The following is a 12,790-nucleotide window of genomic DNA, read 5'->3' as shown; positions in this document are numbered from 1 at the left end:
GGCTTCTGCACACATGCCTACTACCCAAAGCCAGTGTCATATTGCCCTCATATAAATCTATGGTGCGACCACACTTAGAATACTGTGGACAGTTCTGGTCACCACACCTAAAAAGGGATATTATAGAGCTGGAAAAAGGGCAGAAAAGGGCAACTCGAATGTTTAAGGGGCTGGAGCATCTCCCCTATGAAAGAAGGTTACATCAGCTGGGATTGTTTAGCTTGGAAAAAAGGAGGCTGAGGGGAAGACATGATAGAGGTGTATAAAACGATGCATGGTGTGGAGAATGTAGATAGGGAGGCATTTTTCTCCATTCAGGACAGAGAAAAGGAAGGGCTTCTTCACACAGCGCAGAGTTCAATTATGGAACTCACTGCCACAAGATGTCGTGACGGCCACCCATTTGGATGGCTTTCAAAGGGGGTTGGATCAATTCCTGGAGGAGAAGGCTACCAATGGCTGAAAGTTGTGTGCCATCTCCAGTATTCAAGGCAGTAAGACTGTGTGCACCAGTTGCCGGGGAACATGGGTGGGAGGGCGCTGTTGCACTTTGTGGGTCCATGGCCAATGGCTGGTTGGCCACTGTGTGAACAGAGTGCTGGACTAGATGGACCCTTGGTCTGATCCAGCATCAGGGCGCTTCTGATGTTCTTATGTCCTAAGCAGAAATCACTCTTGAGATTTTGAGCAAACTCGCCCCCTGCCTGCCTTCCCCTGCCAGCGATTCACTCACCTCCTTTTTGCAAAGGCTCGTGGTAGCTAGAATAGCCGGGGCGTCACCTCTCACTATGGTTTTGAGTTTGAGTGCCTTTAGAAAGGAAGAAAAACACAAGAGAGAAGGACAGGTCGGTTACCTGGGGCTTGTGGTCCTAGGAGTGGTCACCTGTGCAGTCACACGTCTGGGATCTCTGCCTGCACAGAGGTTCTAGAGCTGAGCTTTGTAGGTGGGAAAGCTGACAGTACCCACTGTGGCGTAGGCCTAGGGGAGGCCCCACAACCCATGTAAATTCATGACCCCCACGTCTACGGCAAAGGTCTTTCCCAACTGTCCTTCTAGCGGAGAGTCCTTGAGCTGCAGGTAGCAATGGCCCTCTGCAAGTAAAGTGTGTGCATTACCTGTTGTAAGACCATTTATTTAAAAAATCTCAGGATTCATCCAATATGACATGACTACAGAGTGGGGCAAACCTAAGCAAAGAGAGTTTCAATCTAACACAAATAAAACTCTTGAACTTAATGCTGCGACCTCACGTTTTCGTGACTAGTAACCACAGTCAGGCCGAACCTTCAGCGTGGTTTTCCCCCGTCCCCTTTTTAAAGCCGCCGAGGCCAGTGGCCATGATGCCACATCCTGCAGCAGCAAATCACGGACATTAATGATGCTTTGCAGTAAAGAATTTCTCCCCCGCGTTTCTCCCGGGCATATAACCCACGCACCCCTTCACTGGGCCAGTAATGGGCAAGCGTTCCGGCGCACAAAAGCCCCGTCGCGTCTTGGAAGACGCGGTGACGCGCTTCCCGGAGCGGTGCGATTTGGCAAGGCCGTTAAGGGCACGACTTGATTTCCTCGCCAGAAATGCTGTCGTCGTTCTCATCAAATCTGGACCCTTTTGCCGGCTGAAAGATCTCTCCTGAGGCTGTGAACTTGCCCCCTTTCACAACGCTGAGGCATGTAAACAGCACTTCAGCATTGCGGAGGGGAAAACCTCTCCGGTCTCAGATGTTTTAAGACCCACTTTTCTGTCTGATCGCTCCATGCTGCGGTTCCCTGCTTTTCCCACAAACGAGACTCCAGCGAGCGTCTCCACACCGGCTAATGCCTTTTGTTCGAAATTGATTTGCGTTATAACTGATCCCTTGTTAATAGCCCTCGCGTGAGATACGGGCTTCAGAAGTTCCCTGTGGAATCCTGTTTCTTTGCGGTACATGCTGACCTCATTTCTACTGAACGCCTGATGTAATATCCTCCCTAACACTTGGCATGTTAAATTATCGTGTTTTCGGGATGGGGTGAATCTATATGGTGTTGAGAAGACACGGCACACTTTTTCCTTTCCTTTTTTTTTGAGCTGTGAAAACGAAAGTACAGAACACCACAGAGGTGGCAACGGAGAGGCTGGGAGCAGACACAGCGTCAGGGGTCTGAGCACCCTGGCAGCGCTGGACCTTTGCGTCAGGTGACGCTGAGCCGCCACTTCAAATCCCCCACAATGCCCTGCAGCAATGCTACGTCAGGTGCTTCCATCTGGTAGCAGGGGGCGGGAAAAGGCCATCGATGTAGGAGGGGGCCCACGGAGCACAACTTGCCAAGGGCCCCCATGAGCTCAGAGACAGCTCCACATCCGGAGCAGATCATGGGACCACCGTCACAATCGTTCCCAATTTGGTGCAAGCTCACCCGATTTCATAAGCAGCTTTTTGATGTGGCATTAACCTGCCCCCCCTCCACCCGCCGCCTATATCCACATGGTACTCTGGATCGTGGCCTCTTTAAGTCTTCCAGGAAGGACCTTGGCAGGTTCCCAGAGGCACTTTCCTGCGCTCATATCGCTCTGCTTGGCTGCTTTAAGACCTCAAAGAACCACAGCAGGAGATGGGGAAGATTCCCCCCGTGCCCCCCATCAAGGGCCACATTTTCTCAGCAGTACTTTGCTGTGGGAACACCTGCAGGGATGGGTGGAGCTGAAGGCAGTGGAAGGTGGGACACGCAGAGGTGGTGGTACCTCTTTTATTTATTTATTTATTTATTACATTTTTATACCGCCCAATAGCCGAAGCTCTCTGGGCGGTTTCTTTCCCTTTTTCTGCTCTCCCCTTTTCTCTCTTCTCTCTCCCTTTTCTCTTCTCTTCTCCCCTTTCTCTCTCACTCACTTTCTGCCATCCCTTCCTTCTCTCTCTCTCTCTGCCACCATTTTCCTTCTCTCCTTTCTATCACCCACATCTTCCCCCCCTTCCCCGCCCACTCTCTCACACTCAGACGGCTGCCTGGGGACAAAGTTTCAGGACAAATAAGAGGACGTCCTTCTTCACACAGCGCATAGTTAAATGACGGAACTCAGTACCACACGATGTAGTGATGGCCACCCATTTGGATGGCTTTAAAAGGGGGTTGGATATCCATGGTTGTGTGCTACCTCCAGTATCCGAGGCAATAAGCCTGTGTGCACCAGTCGCTGGGGAACATGGGTGGGAGGGTGCTGTTGCACCATGTCCTGCTTGGGGGTTCCGGGTCGATCCAGCATGGCCCTTTCCATGTTCTAAAGATTGCTCTTGCCAAGGCTCTAAATCAATCGCTTGCAGGTGGCTTTTGAAAGTAGGCTGAGGGCTGTAGGTTGTCCACCCCTGAACGACAGTGGAAGAGTGACCCCCAATGTTTGGCTTGCCTTCTCAAGAGACAAATCCAAAACTTCCTGTTAGAGCAGTGCGACAATGGAACCAGTTACCTAGGGAGGTTGTGGGCTCTCCAACACTAGAGGCATTCAAGAGGCAGCTGGACACCCATCTGTCAGGGATGCTTTAGGGTGGATTCCTGCATTGAGCAGGGGGTTGGACTCGATGGCCTTGTAGGCCCCTTCCAACTCTGCTATTCTATGATTCTATGACTGTTAGAGCAGTACGACAATGGAACCAGTGACCTAGGGAGGTGGTGGGCTCTCCCACACTAGAGGCCTTCAAGAGGCAGCTAGACAACCATCTGTCAGGGATGCTTTAGGGCAGATTCCTGCATTGAGCAGGGGGTTGGACTCGATGGCCTTAGAGGCCCCTTCCAACTCTACTATTCTATGATTCTATGACTGTGATCTTGTCCTGAAAAGTCCGTTACACTCATTCACACACACCCCACCTGGCCAAGACGGACGAATTCAGCTTGGCGAGCCTCTTCTTTTTTCCGGGCCGATTTGGGGGACTCGGGCAAGACGTCGCTGAAGGATCTCCTGTTAAGCATGTTCTTTAAATAAAGAAAGGAAAAGGCAAAACAACCACGAGACTTTTAATGAAGAGCTTGTGATCTGGAAGACGGTATATTTTAAATTTTTGTGTGTAAAATGGTGGTTTTTCACCTGGAAGGGACCTTCATATGGGGGAGCATTCAAACCCATGAGATCCCTCGCCAGCATTCTAAAAAAAACGGCACAGCCCCAGGAAGACTGTGTGGCTGGGTTCAGACAACACGATAACCCATGGTGGCTTAAATAGTTGACGGTTGGTTATTTAAACCCACCATGGCTTCTCGTGTTGCGCCGAGAGGCGGAGCTTACCTTGTGCATATCAGGCATGAGGTCCTGGTACAAGGAGCGGATCAACATGTCCAAAGTGCGCTGCCGCTTCTGCGCAAACGTTGGGGTTTCCAAAGTGGCTTTCTCCCCGTTTATTACTAGAAGGCAACAAACACAGGAAAAATTTATTATTTATTATTTATTTATTTATGTTATTTTATTTTATTACATTTCTATACCGCCCAATAGCCGGAGCTCTCTGGGCGGTTCACAAAAAATTAAAAACATTCAAAGTATAAAACGACAGTATAAAACCATAATATAAAACACAATATAAAAGCTCAGCCAGATCAAAACAGCAGCAGTGCAAAATTACGAATTTAAAACACCGAGTTAAAATGTATTTATAGACTGTTAAAATGCTGGGAGAATAGAAAAGTCTTCACCTGGCGTCTAAAAGCATATAATGTAGGTGCCAAGCGAACCTCCTTAGGGAGCTCATTCCACAGCTGAGAAGGCCCTGCTCCTGGTAGCCACCTGCCTCACTTCCTTTGGCAGGGGCTCGCGGAGAAGGACCCCTGAGGATGACCTTAGGGTCTGGGCAGGTACATATGGGAGGAGGCGTTCCTTCAGCTAGCCTGGCCCCAAGCCGTTTAGGGCTTTAAATGTCAATATCAGCACTTTGAATCGGGCCCGGACCTGGACTGGCAGCCAATGAAGCTGGAAAAGGACTGGCGTGATGTGGACTCGTCAGCCAGTCCCTGTTAGTAACCGTGCTGCCCTGTTTTGTTCCAGTTGAAGTTTCCGGACTGTTTTCAAAGGCAGCCCCACGTATAACGCATTGCAGTAATCCAAACGAGAGGTTATCAGAGCATGGATCACTGTAGCTAGGCTATCTCTGTCCAGATAAGGGCGCAGTTGGTAGATCAGGCTAAGCTGATAAAAGGTGCTCTTTGCCACTGAGTTCACCTGTGCATCCAGTGACAGTTCTGGATCCAAGAGCACCCCCAAACTACGGACCCGATCCTTTAGGGAGAGTGCAACCCCGTCCAGGACAGGGCAAACATCACCTCTCCGGGGCACGTTGCATGGTGCTCGTAGAAGCGAGGCTTCAACCTCCCCAACCACTGCGGCGTCCCGTAAGGGTGTAGCATGGGCAACACGTGGTCCCGCCTGGACCGCCCGCCTGCCTCTACCACTACGGGAGCCTGAAATGGCCAAATGGAGCCTGAAAACAAGTAGGGATTTCGGCTTCCTTAGCAATGGAGTTTTTGCAGTGCTCTGTGGAAAGTGGCCCATTTTGGAGGGTGGGGGCTTTCCAGGGGGCCAAAATGGCTCCTAGCCACCCCGAGGTTGCCCTCCGCTGATGTAGAAGATCACGAAGAGCTGGCGTCACACAGCGGGCTGGGAAGTTGTTAACAGCGGCCAAGCGGAGCACCTTCTCCAACCCGATGACGCTGGAGCTTTACCGAAATATTCCCGAACTGCAGGGCTTCTGAAGGGATCTGCCTTTTCCCCTCTCCTGGGTGTTCGTGTGTGTCTGTGTCTGGTTTTGTACTGTATATATAATAGGTATATGGAGACTGTATGTAAAAGGAAATCTTTGTGTAAACCGCCCAGAGAGCTTCGGCTATTGGGCGGTATAAAAATGCAATACATATATAAATAAATAAACTGTCGCTGCTGAGGCCATCAGAGGGAAAGGAAGCGGCAGCCAGGCACCTCTCCGTCGTGCCTTGATCTGTATGAGGCTATTACAGGCAGACAGAAAGGAAGCAGCTGCTGAACTTTGCAACTAAGAATCTAGTGCCTGAATTTGCTGCTGCTTCTTTTTCCTCCTCCCTCCCAAGCCCCTTTCCTTTTGTGTCGTGGTTTTTTTTTTTAGATTGTAAGCCTGTGGGCAGGGACTGCCTTAAGAAATATTTTTGTAAGCCGCCTTGGGAGCCTTTTTGGCTAAAGGGCAGGATAAAAGTGCTATAACATATAAATAAACTCAATGGCCCTGGAGGAAGCTCACAAGCATGGAAGTGATGCCTGCCTCCTGTCGCATGCCTCACCGAGATCTGTGACTCAAGAAGAAGGGAGCCTCCCGATGATGCGACGAGGCCACTGCAAACAGCCTAACCTAATCCAGATTAGCACAATTTGCCACAAGGACGGACCAAGGGCTAAAACATTGCGCAGAGCCAATAACATAAGCGCATGATCTCATCTGCAGACTACTCATCTTCACGCAATGTAAAACACGCCTCTACGATCGCCGCATACTACCAAGGAATGAATCGTTTGTAAAATGGATTCTAGCCCTGCCTTCCCCAACCAGTTGCCCTCCAGTTCTGGATTCCAGTTCCCATCTGCCCCAGCTACCACAGCCAATGGTCGGGGAAGCTGGGAGCTGTAGTACAACACATCTGGAGGGCGCTAGGTCAGGAAAGGCTGCTTTAAACCAAGGATCTCTTTGGGTTTGAAACCGGTAAGTCCGACTTACGTTTCACCAGCAGGAAGTCCCTGAATTCCTGGTGGTCCGTAAACACTGGTGGGGACGGAAGAGGGGGTCCAAAGAGAGGCACGCTTTCTTCCGAAAAGATTTTCAGCCTAACGGGGAAAGCGCATCGGATTATTTGGGACAGGACATGACTTATTCCAAACGCCTAGCACCAAACAAACAAGCAATCCTAAAAGGAAAATGCCAGCTTTCAAGCACTCACGGGAAGATTCTGGTGTGATGCAATATTAACATCTTCTATATTTTTAACCCTGAGTCAGGGCTTACGGTTCCAAAATAAGCATAAATTACACCGTTCACCCCAAAATCTCGGGAACTGAATTCTGAGGTGGGGGGGGAGGCAATTACTTGGTCACCAACAAAAAGCTGTCGGTGCATTCTCAGAGGGACACTTCTTTTGTCATTTCACAGGTTCCTGACGTTCAAAAAAGGCACTGAGCAACTTGAAACACATAAATAGGGTTTATTAGTCCCGTCCCCCCGCCTTTTAAGGAAATTATTCTTGTTGCTTTTTCTAGCTTCGGGTTTCCTTCTGCCTCCCCCGCCCTGCTTCGGGCACATTTCTACCACATTGAGCTAAAGTCATAACATGCCATGTCAAATTAACGGAATGAATGGTTCCTGCACAGTTGACACCCACCTGTAACTATCGCTTTGCTTATTATATCTCACTAAGGCAAAAATATCTGCAGCGTTAATTAAGGAGATCAATCCGTCTACTCCCACGCCAGCGGCAATCCCGTGGAAACGCTGCCGCCTCCCACTCCATCCCGTACTCAGGGCGACGAGCAAGAAATAAAACCAACCATAAAATACAATAAAATTGCGACAAGGTAATAGAATCGGAGAGAGGTGTAGCAGATAAAAACGGAGGCGTTGGATAAAATCTATCTGTCTAAGCTGGAAGGGTTTTGCCATTCAGCAAAACACCATACAGGGGGATGGGACTACGTCTCCCAGGGCAGAGTTCCACAATTTAGCTGCGGGCACAGAGAAGGCCCTTTCTCTCATCCCCATCAACTGAACCTCCACCATATCAGGACATAGAGAAGGTCCTTTCCATCAGATCTTTGGACACAGGCAGGCTGGTACAGATAGAGGAAGTCCCTAAGGTATCCTGGACGTAAGGTCATCACCCACACTTTGAATTGTGCCTGGAAAGAACTAATATCCAGTGAAGCCCTTGCAGATAGGTGTGATATGACCTCATGGCCTGCTTGTACAGGTATGACACTTAACTACGGTTAATGAAACTCACTGGGCCTCTTCAGACAACACAATGAGCTATGGTTAGGCCGCTAACTCTTTTGCAGCAAATGGTTAGAGAATAAATTTATACTATGGTGGCTATGGAGCCTCCATGGTTAAGAATGGTTCACACGACACGGTAAGCCATAATGTTTAGCTCAAAATGCTTAACCATCGTGGCTTAGCGTGTCGTCTGAACAGAGTCACACCAAACCTAGTTTGCGGCCAGCTCAGGTATTCAGATACAGCACCACGCTGCCTAAAGGAAGTGAGCCATGGTTCAAAACTGTTATGTCTGCACAGAGCTTTAGAAGTCAGCTTGCAAAGCAGGGTTTGCACGGACCCAACTCACCGATGTCTCCGGGACCCTCAAAATAACTAACCCTGAAAGATAAAAATCTATTGACATTAGCATGGCTATGTAAATTCCAAACTGCATCTTTCACTTGGGAGTTGGGCTTCTAACCACCAAGGTTGTTGAAATCTTATTTCTAAGGATGCATCGCCTTACAGAGGGCTAAATTATTATGAGCCCCAAATGGCTGAAAGTAGCTCCCACTGTCAAGGCCGGTTCGCAGTCAGTCCCTAACCATGGTTTAGGGATTCAGATACAAAACCTTGGTTTAGGGATTCGAGAAAACAAACCATGGTTAAATATTCTGTCCGCCCAGGGACCGTGCGTGAGACGGGCCCGTGAATCTTCCTGACTGTTAGAGCAGTACGACAATGGGATCAGTTACCTAGGGAGGTGGTGGGCTCTCCCACTCTAGAGGCCTTCAAGAGGCAGCTGGACAAGCATCTGTCAGGGATGCTTTAGGGTGGATTCCTGCATTGAGCAGGGGGTTGGACTCCATGGCCTTGTAGGCCCCTTCCAACTCTGCTATTCTATGATTCTATGATTCTGTGAATCCAATCCTAACGTGGATTGGGGAACATGCACATTTGTGTTCTGTGGATGATGTCGAGAAAGCAGGACAATTAAACTTGCAGGGTGGGGTCCCAGTCATTCCCGGGGGGGGGGGGGGAACTACCAAATAAGGAGACGGGGACGTTGCGGGTGGAAAAAGATACGTGTAAAGTGAGAGCGGATCATGGATGGCTTAAAGGCTGGAGAAGACTCCTCTCCTTCCTGGAACACAATGGTGACGATGTCATTCCCAATGTGCCGTTTCCTTTCCACCTGAAAACAAAAAGGAGAACCGGTTCGTTGGCCCTGTGCAAAAAAACCCCCCAAACTCCAACGTCCCCTGTAGCCGCCTTCCACAGCCTGGCTTCCTGTAATCTGAGCCCATCATTCTTTCATGAGGGAGGTCTTCAGTGGGGCCGGTGGAATGGCCCGGCTCCCCCCTCTCTCTCTCAAGTTACAGATCAAGTTCCCTTCCGTTAGCTTGCATTGCAGCAAGGATGGCATCCTTCCCAGCCCCCTTGAAAACTGGTCTTTGCGTGTGAGCCCAGAATGCACAGACCAAATGGCATTCTGGCACCTTGGAGTCCAGAGTCGCTCTGCAAACCAATGGAATGCCCAACCAGGGACGAGCCCTAAAGGCCTCCCTTATTAAAAAGAAATGTATATATTAAAACATTTATATCCCGCCCTATATCACAGGGATCTCCGGGTGGCCTACAGATAAAATCATACATATAAAATGGAATGAATCTACAGTTCTAGAACAAATCAAACCATTCATATGTTAAAGCCAATATGAAATTTTAAAACAGTAAAAGCCAATTAAAACAAGACAGTGTGCAGGCCTGGTGGATTTAGCCATCAAAGGCTCTGTTAAAAAGCCATGTTTTTACTTGGCGTCGAAATGAAGCCAGTGCCGGCGCTAGTTGGGCCTCCAGGGGGAGGGCATTCCACAGCCGGGGTGCCACCACAGAGAAGGCCCTGCCTCATGTCCCACCATAGCGTATATCTGCCATTGGTGGAGCACGGAGAAGGGCTCCTCCAACAGGTCTCAGGCAGCTAGATATAGGGAGAGGCACTCTTCCCAATTGGTGGTCCGCGGAGCCCAGGGGGTCCACGTTACCCAGCCAGGACGTCCACGGCACCATTCACATATTAGCTCTGCAAGGTCCGCATTTTAATAAAAGGAAATACGCTCAATGTTGATCCAGATTTGAGATTAAAAGTAGGACATATTGAACCGGATGTGGAAGGGATTGTGCGGGACAAAAAGAGGCACGATTTCTCCCATCACATTTAGGTTTAGTAGCTGCTAAACAAGTCATAATTTGCTCAATTGTAAACTAGACGTTAGTAAAATTAAATTCGTCTTTACATTCCTAACTAAATCATTGTTGTTTTTGCGTGGTAACATCACAAATTTTATGGTCTGGTTTTTTTAGTATACCTTAAATCCTTTGCTTATTAGGGGCCACCCCTTATTTTCTCCAAAAAAAATTGCTTTGCACAGGTAACTTACCATAGAGATAACAAAATTTTCAAAACTAGGGGGGGGTCCATGGCTTGGCATTTGAAAAACAAGGGGTCCGCCCTATACTTATACCAGTACTTAGCTAATTGGGAACCACTGCCCTAAAGTATCGAGGTCCCAAGCCACTTCTCCCTTCTTTTGCAGGCCGTTACTTCCAAGAGAGCAAAACAGGCTCAGATGGATAATCTACAGAAGAACCTTCCCCAACCAGCTGGGCTCCAGATGCGTTGGGCGACAACTCCCATTATCCCCAGCCATGCTAGCTAGGGAACTATCGCAATCATCCCTCCTCCGCCGCGAAAGGGCCAAAGGTGTAGATTCGGACTTGTTTGCCAAGCCCTTCACCACTTCTGTGAATGTCCCCCAGCTGCGTCCTTTACACATTAACATGGCGAAGAGGTGGCTCCTAGAAGCACCGAAACACTCCTCCGCCTCTTCTCCCCACCCCGCTTTCTTAGACGGCAGCTTGTGGTGGGCTAAGAAAAATCAATACGGGGAAACCACGTACTTGTTGCTTGTTCTCTTTCGAATACGGAAGCATGGTGGAAACATGGAACATTATCTCATGCCCTTGGTAGACGGTGTAGATGGAATAGATGCCGGTGGTGTCGTCTGCAACAGAAAGGGCCAGTGTGAGGGAAACAGGCTTGCTGCATTGAGAGGGCAACCCTAGAGACCCTAGACAGCGTCTGGGGGGAGGCCCTAGGGCAGCTCGGATACCTGCATCCGAGGTCAGAGTTGGCCCTCCAACCTCGGATCCAGGAGTCCAAGTTATCTGTCCTCTCCCCCTCCCCGCAGGCATGGAGAGAACCCTACCAGCGGCCTCTCTGAGCTCTTCAGAGGGAAGGTAAAGGGGGTGTTTCTGTGGGTGGAGAGGGAAGGGGACCGGGGAGTCCAACTTAGAGGAACCATCTGTCAGATATGCTTTAGGGTGGATTCCTGCATTGAGCAGGGGGTTGGACTTGATGGCCTTAGAGGCCCCTTCCAACTCTACTATTCTATGACTCTATGAATCCTCCGGCCTCCTTCCCTCCCCAACACCTCAGCTAGAGGGGTAAAAAAAGCCCGTCTAGCTGAGCAGCAGAGTGGGAGAAGCGCAGAGGCAAGGGCCGCCTCAGATGGACATGGCCACCCCCATAGGACTGCACCCTTATTTATTTAATCCACTGCTCAATGGCGCCTTCAAGACAGGGCCTTGGGGCAGAGGTCAGGGGCCCAGTCAGGAGAATGAGCAGGAGGGCCCCAAAACACAGCAGGGCCGGCTTGCCACAGTTCGAAGTATGTGGAGTAGTACATGCTACCATCTGCAGAACGGAACACCCCTCCATAAGGCTATTAAGTCCAGAGCCTAAAATGACCTAGCTGTACCTCTGCCACTGTTATGCAACCAATACTGACCCCAGAATACTAATAGTTTAAATAATTTAAAAAAGAGAGAGAGAGAGAGAGAGAGAGAGAGAGAGAGAGAGACTGTATTACAGAGCCAGCAAAATACAAACACACACTGCCCTGGGCCACCAAAGTTAGCCATTCTTAATTTAGGGCTGGTATTATTATTATTATTATTATTATTATTATTATTATTATTTGCATTTTTATACCGCCCAACAGCCGAAGCTCCCTGGGCGGTTCACAAAAACTAAGACCATTCAAAGTATAAAACAAACAGTATAAAAACATGATATAAAATACACTTTAAAAATGATTAAAAACATACCATACATGATTAAAACATCTTTAAAACATCCCTAAAACATCCTAAAAACACCCCCGCCCCATGGGAATTGGAAGCTACCAATATTTATGGAAGCTCTAAACCAATTTCATCTTAGAGGAGGCTTTGGATACAACAGGCTGACATAGACGCAGGACCAAGACTCTGGAGCTGCCCAGGCCGAAACAAGAGCAAACAGCACACAGAGGTTGGACAGACCAAAACATAGAATGTTTTCAGGCATGATGAGATCTGTTCCAGATCACCCAGCAGAGGGTCTCCGGGACTGATTATGGCCACTTTTTTAAAAAGCCTTACTTTTGGTGTCCAGTCCTCCTCTGTAGCCGGTCCATCCCTTCAGCGTGATGGTGTCCCCCAAGAGACTCAGTAGCCTCTCAAAGCTTTCACTGCCCGTTTCTACAAGAGAGAAAGATCATGAAGGTTTTGAATGGAATTGTCTTAATGGGGGGGTTGAGGGGTTTTTTAACGGAATTGTTTTATATGGGATTGTAAAGCGCCATGATACCAGAAATGGTGAGGTGGCGCTATAAAAATGCTTTAAATAAATAAATAAATTAAATTAAATAAACACCCACTTGCTTCACTGGTGACCTTTCTTTAGCAGAACTCAGGGGCAGGGTTTGGTCTAAAAGGCCAGGGAAATATC

At 48.8% G+C, this 12,790-nt stretch overlaps 1 protein-coding gene across 2 annotated transcripts in view; it reads right to left on the bottom strand.

The window, feature by feature from the left end:
* The window catches only part of GARNL3 (GTPase activating Rap/RanGAP domain like 3), a 99,222-nt gene that overhangs the window by 15,366 nt on the left and 71,066 nt on the right, over positions 1 to 12,790 (bottom strand). For both annotated transcript variants that reach the window (XM_063144844.1, XM_063144845.1), the window contains exons 10-17: positions 12,442 to 12,540; positions 10,918 to 11,021; positions 9,043 to 9,151; positions 7,364 to 7,409; positions 6,706 to 6,812; positions 4,260 to 4,375; positions 3,845 to 3,949; positions 734 to 808 (exon numbers count right to left, since the gene is read on the bottom strand). In XM_063144844.1, coding sequence (XP_063000914.1) covers positions 734 to 808; positions 3,845 to 3,949; positions 4,260 to 4,375; positions 6,706 to 6,812; positions 7,364 to 7,409; positions 9,043 to 9,151; positions 10,918 to 11,021; positions 12,442 to 12,540 — 761 coding nt within the window. The remainder of the gene's footprint in view (positions 1 to 733; positions 809 to 3,844; positions 3,950 to 4,259; positions 4,376 to 6,705; positions 6,813 to 7,363; positions 7,410 to 9,042; positions 9,152 to 10,917; positions 11,022 to 12,441; positions 12,541 to 12,790) is intronic.

This window comes from Elgaria multicarinata, chromosome 19 (assembly GCF_023053635.1).
Source record: "Elgaria multicarinata webbii isolate HBS135686 ecotype San Diego chromosome 19, rElgMul1.1.pri, whole genome shotgun sequence".
Classification (NCBI taxonomy): Eukaryota; Metazoa; Chordata; class Lepidosauria; order Squamata; family Anguidae; genus Elgaria; species Elgaria multicarinata.
Note: the sequence above shows the minus strand (reverse complement) of the source record. Positions and strands in the feature narration are given on the sequence as shown.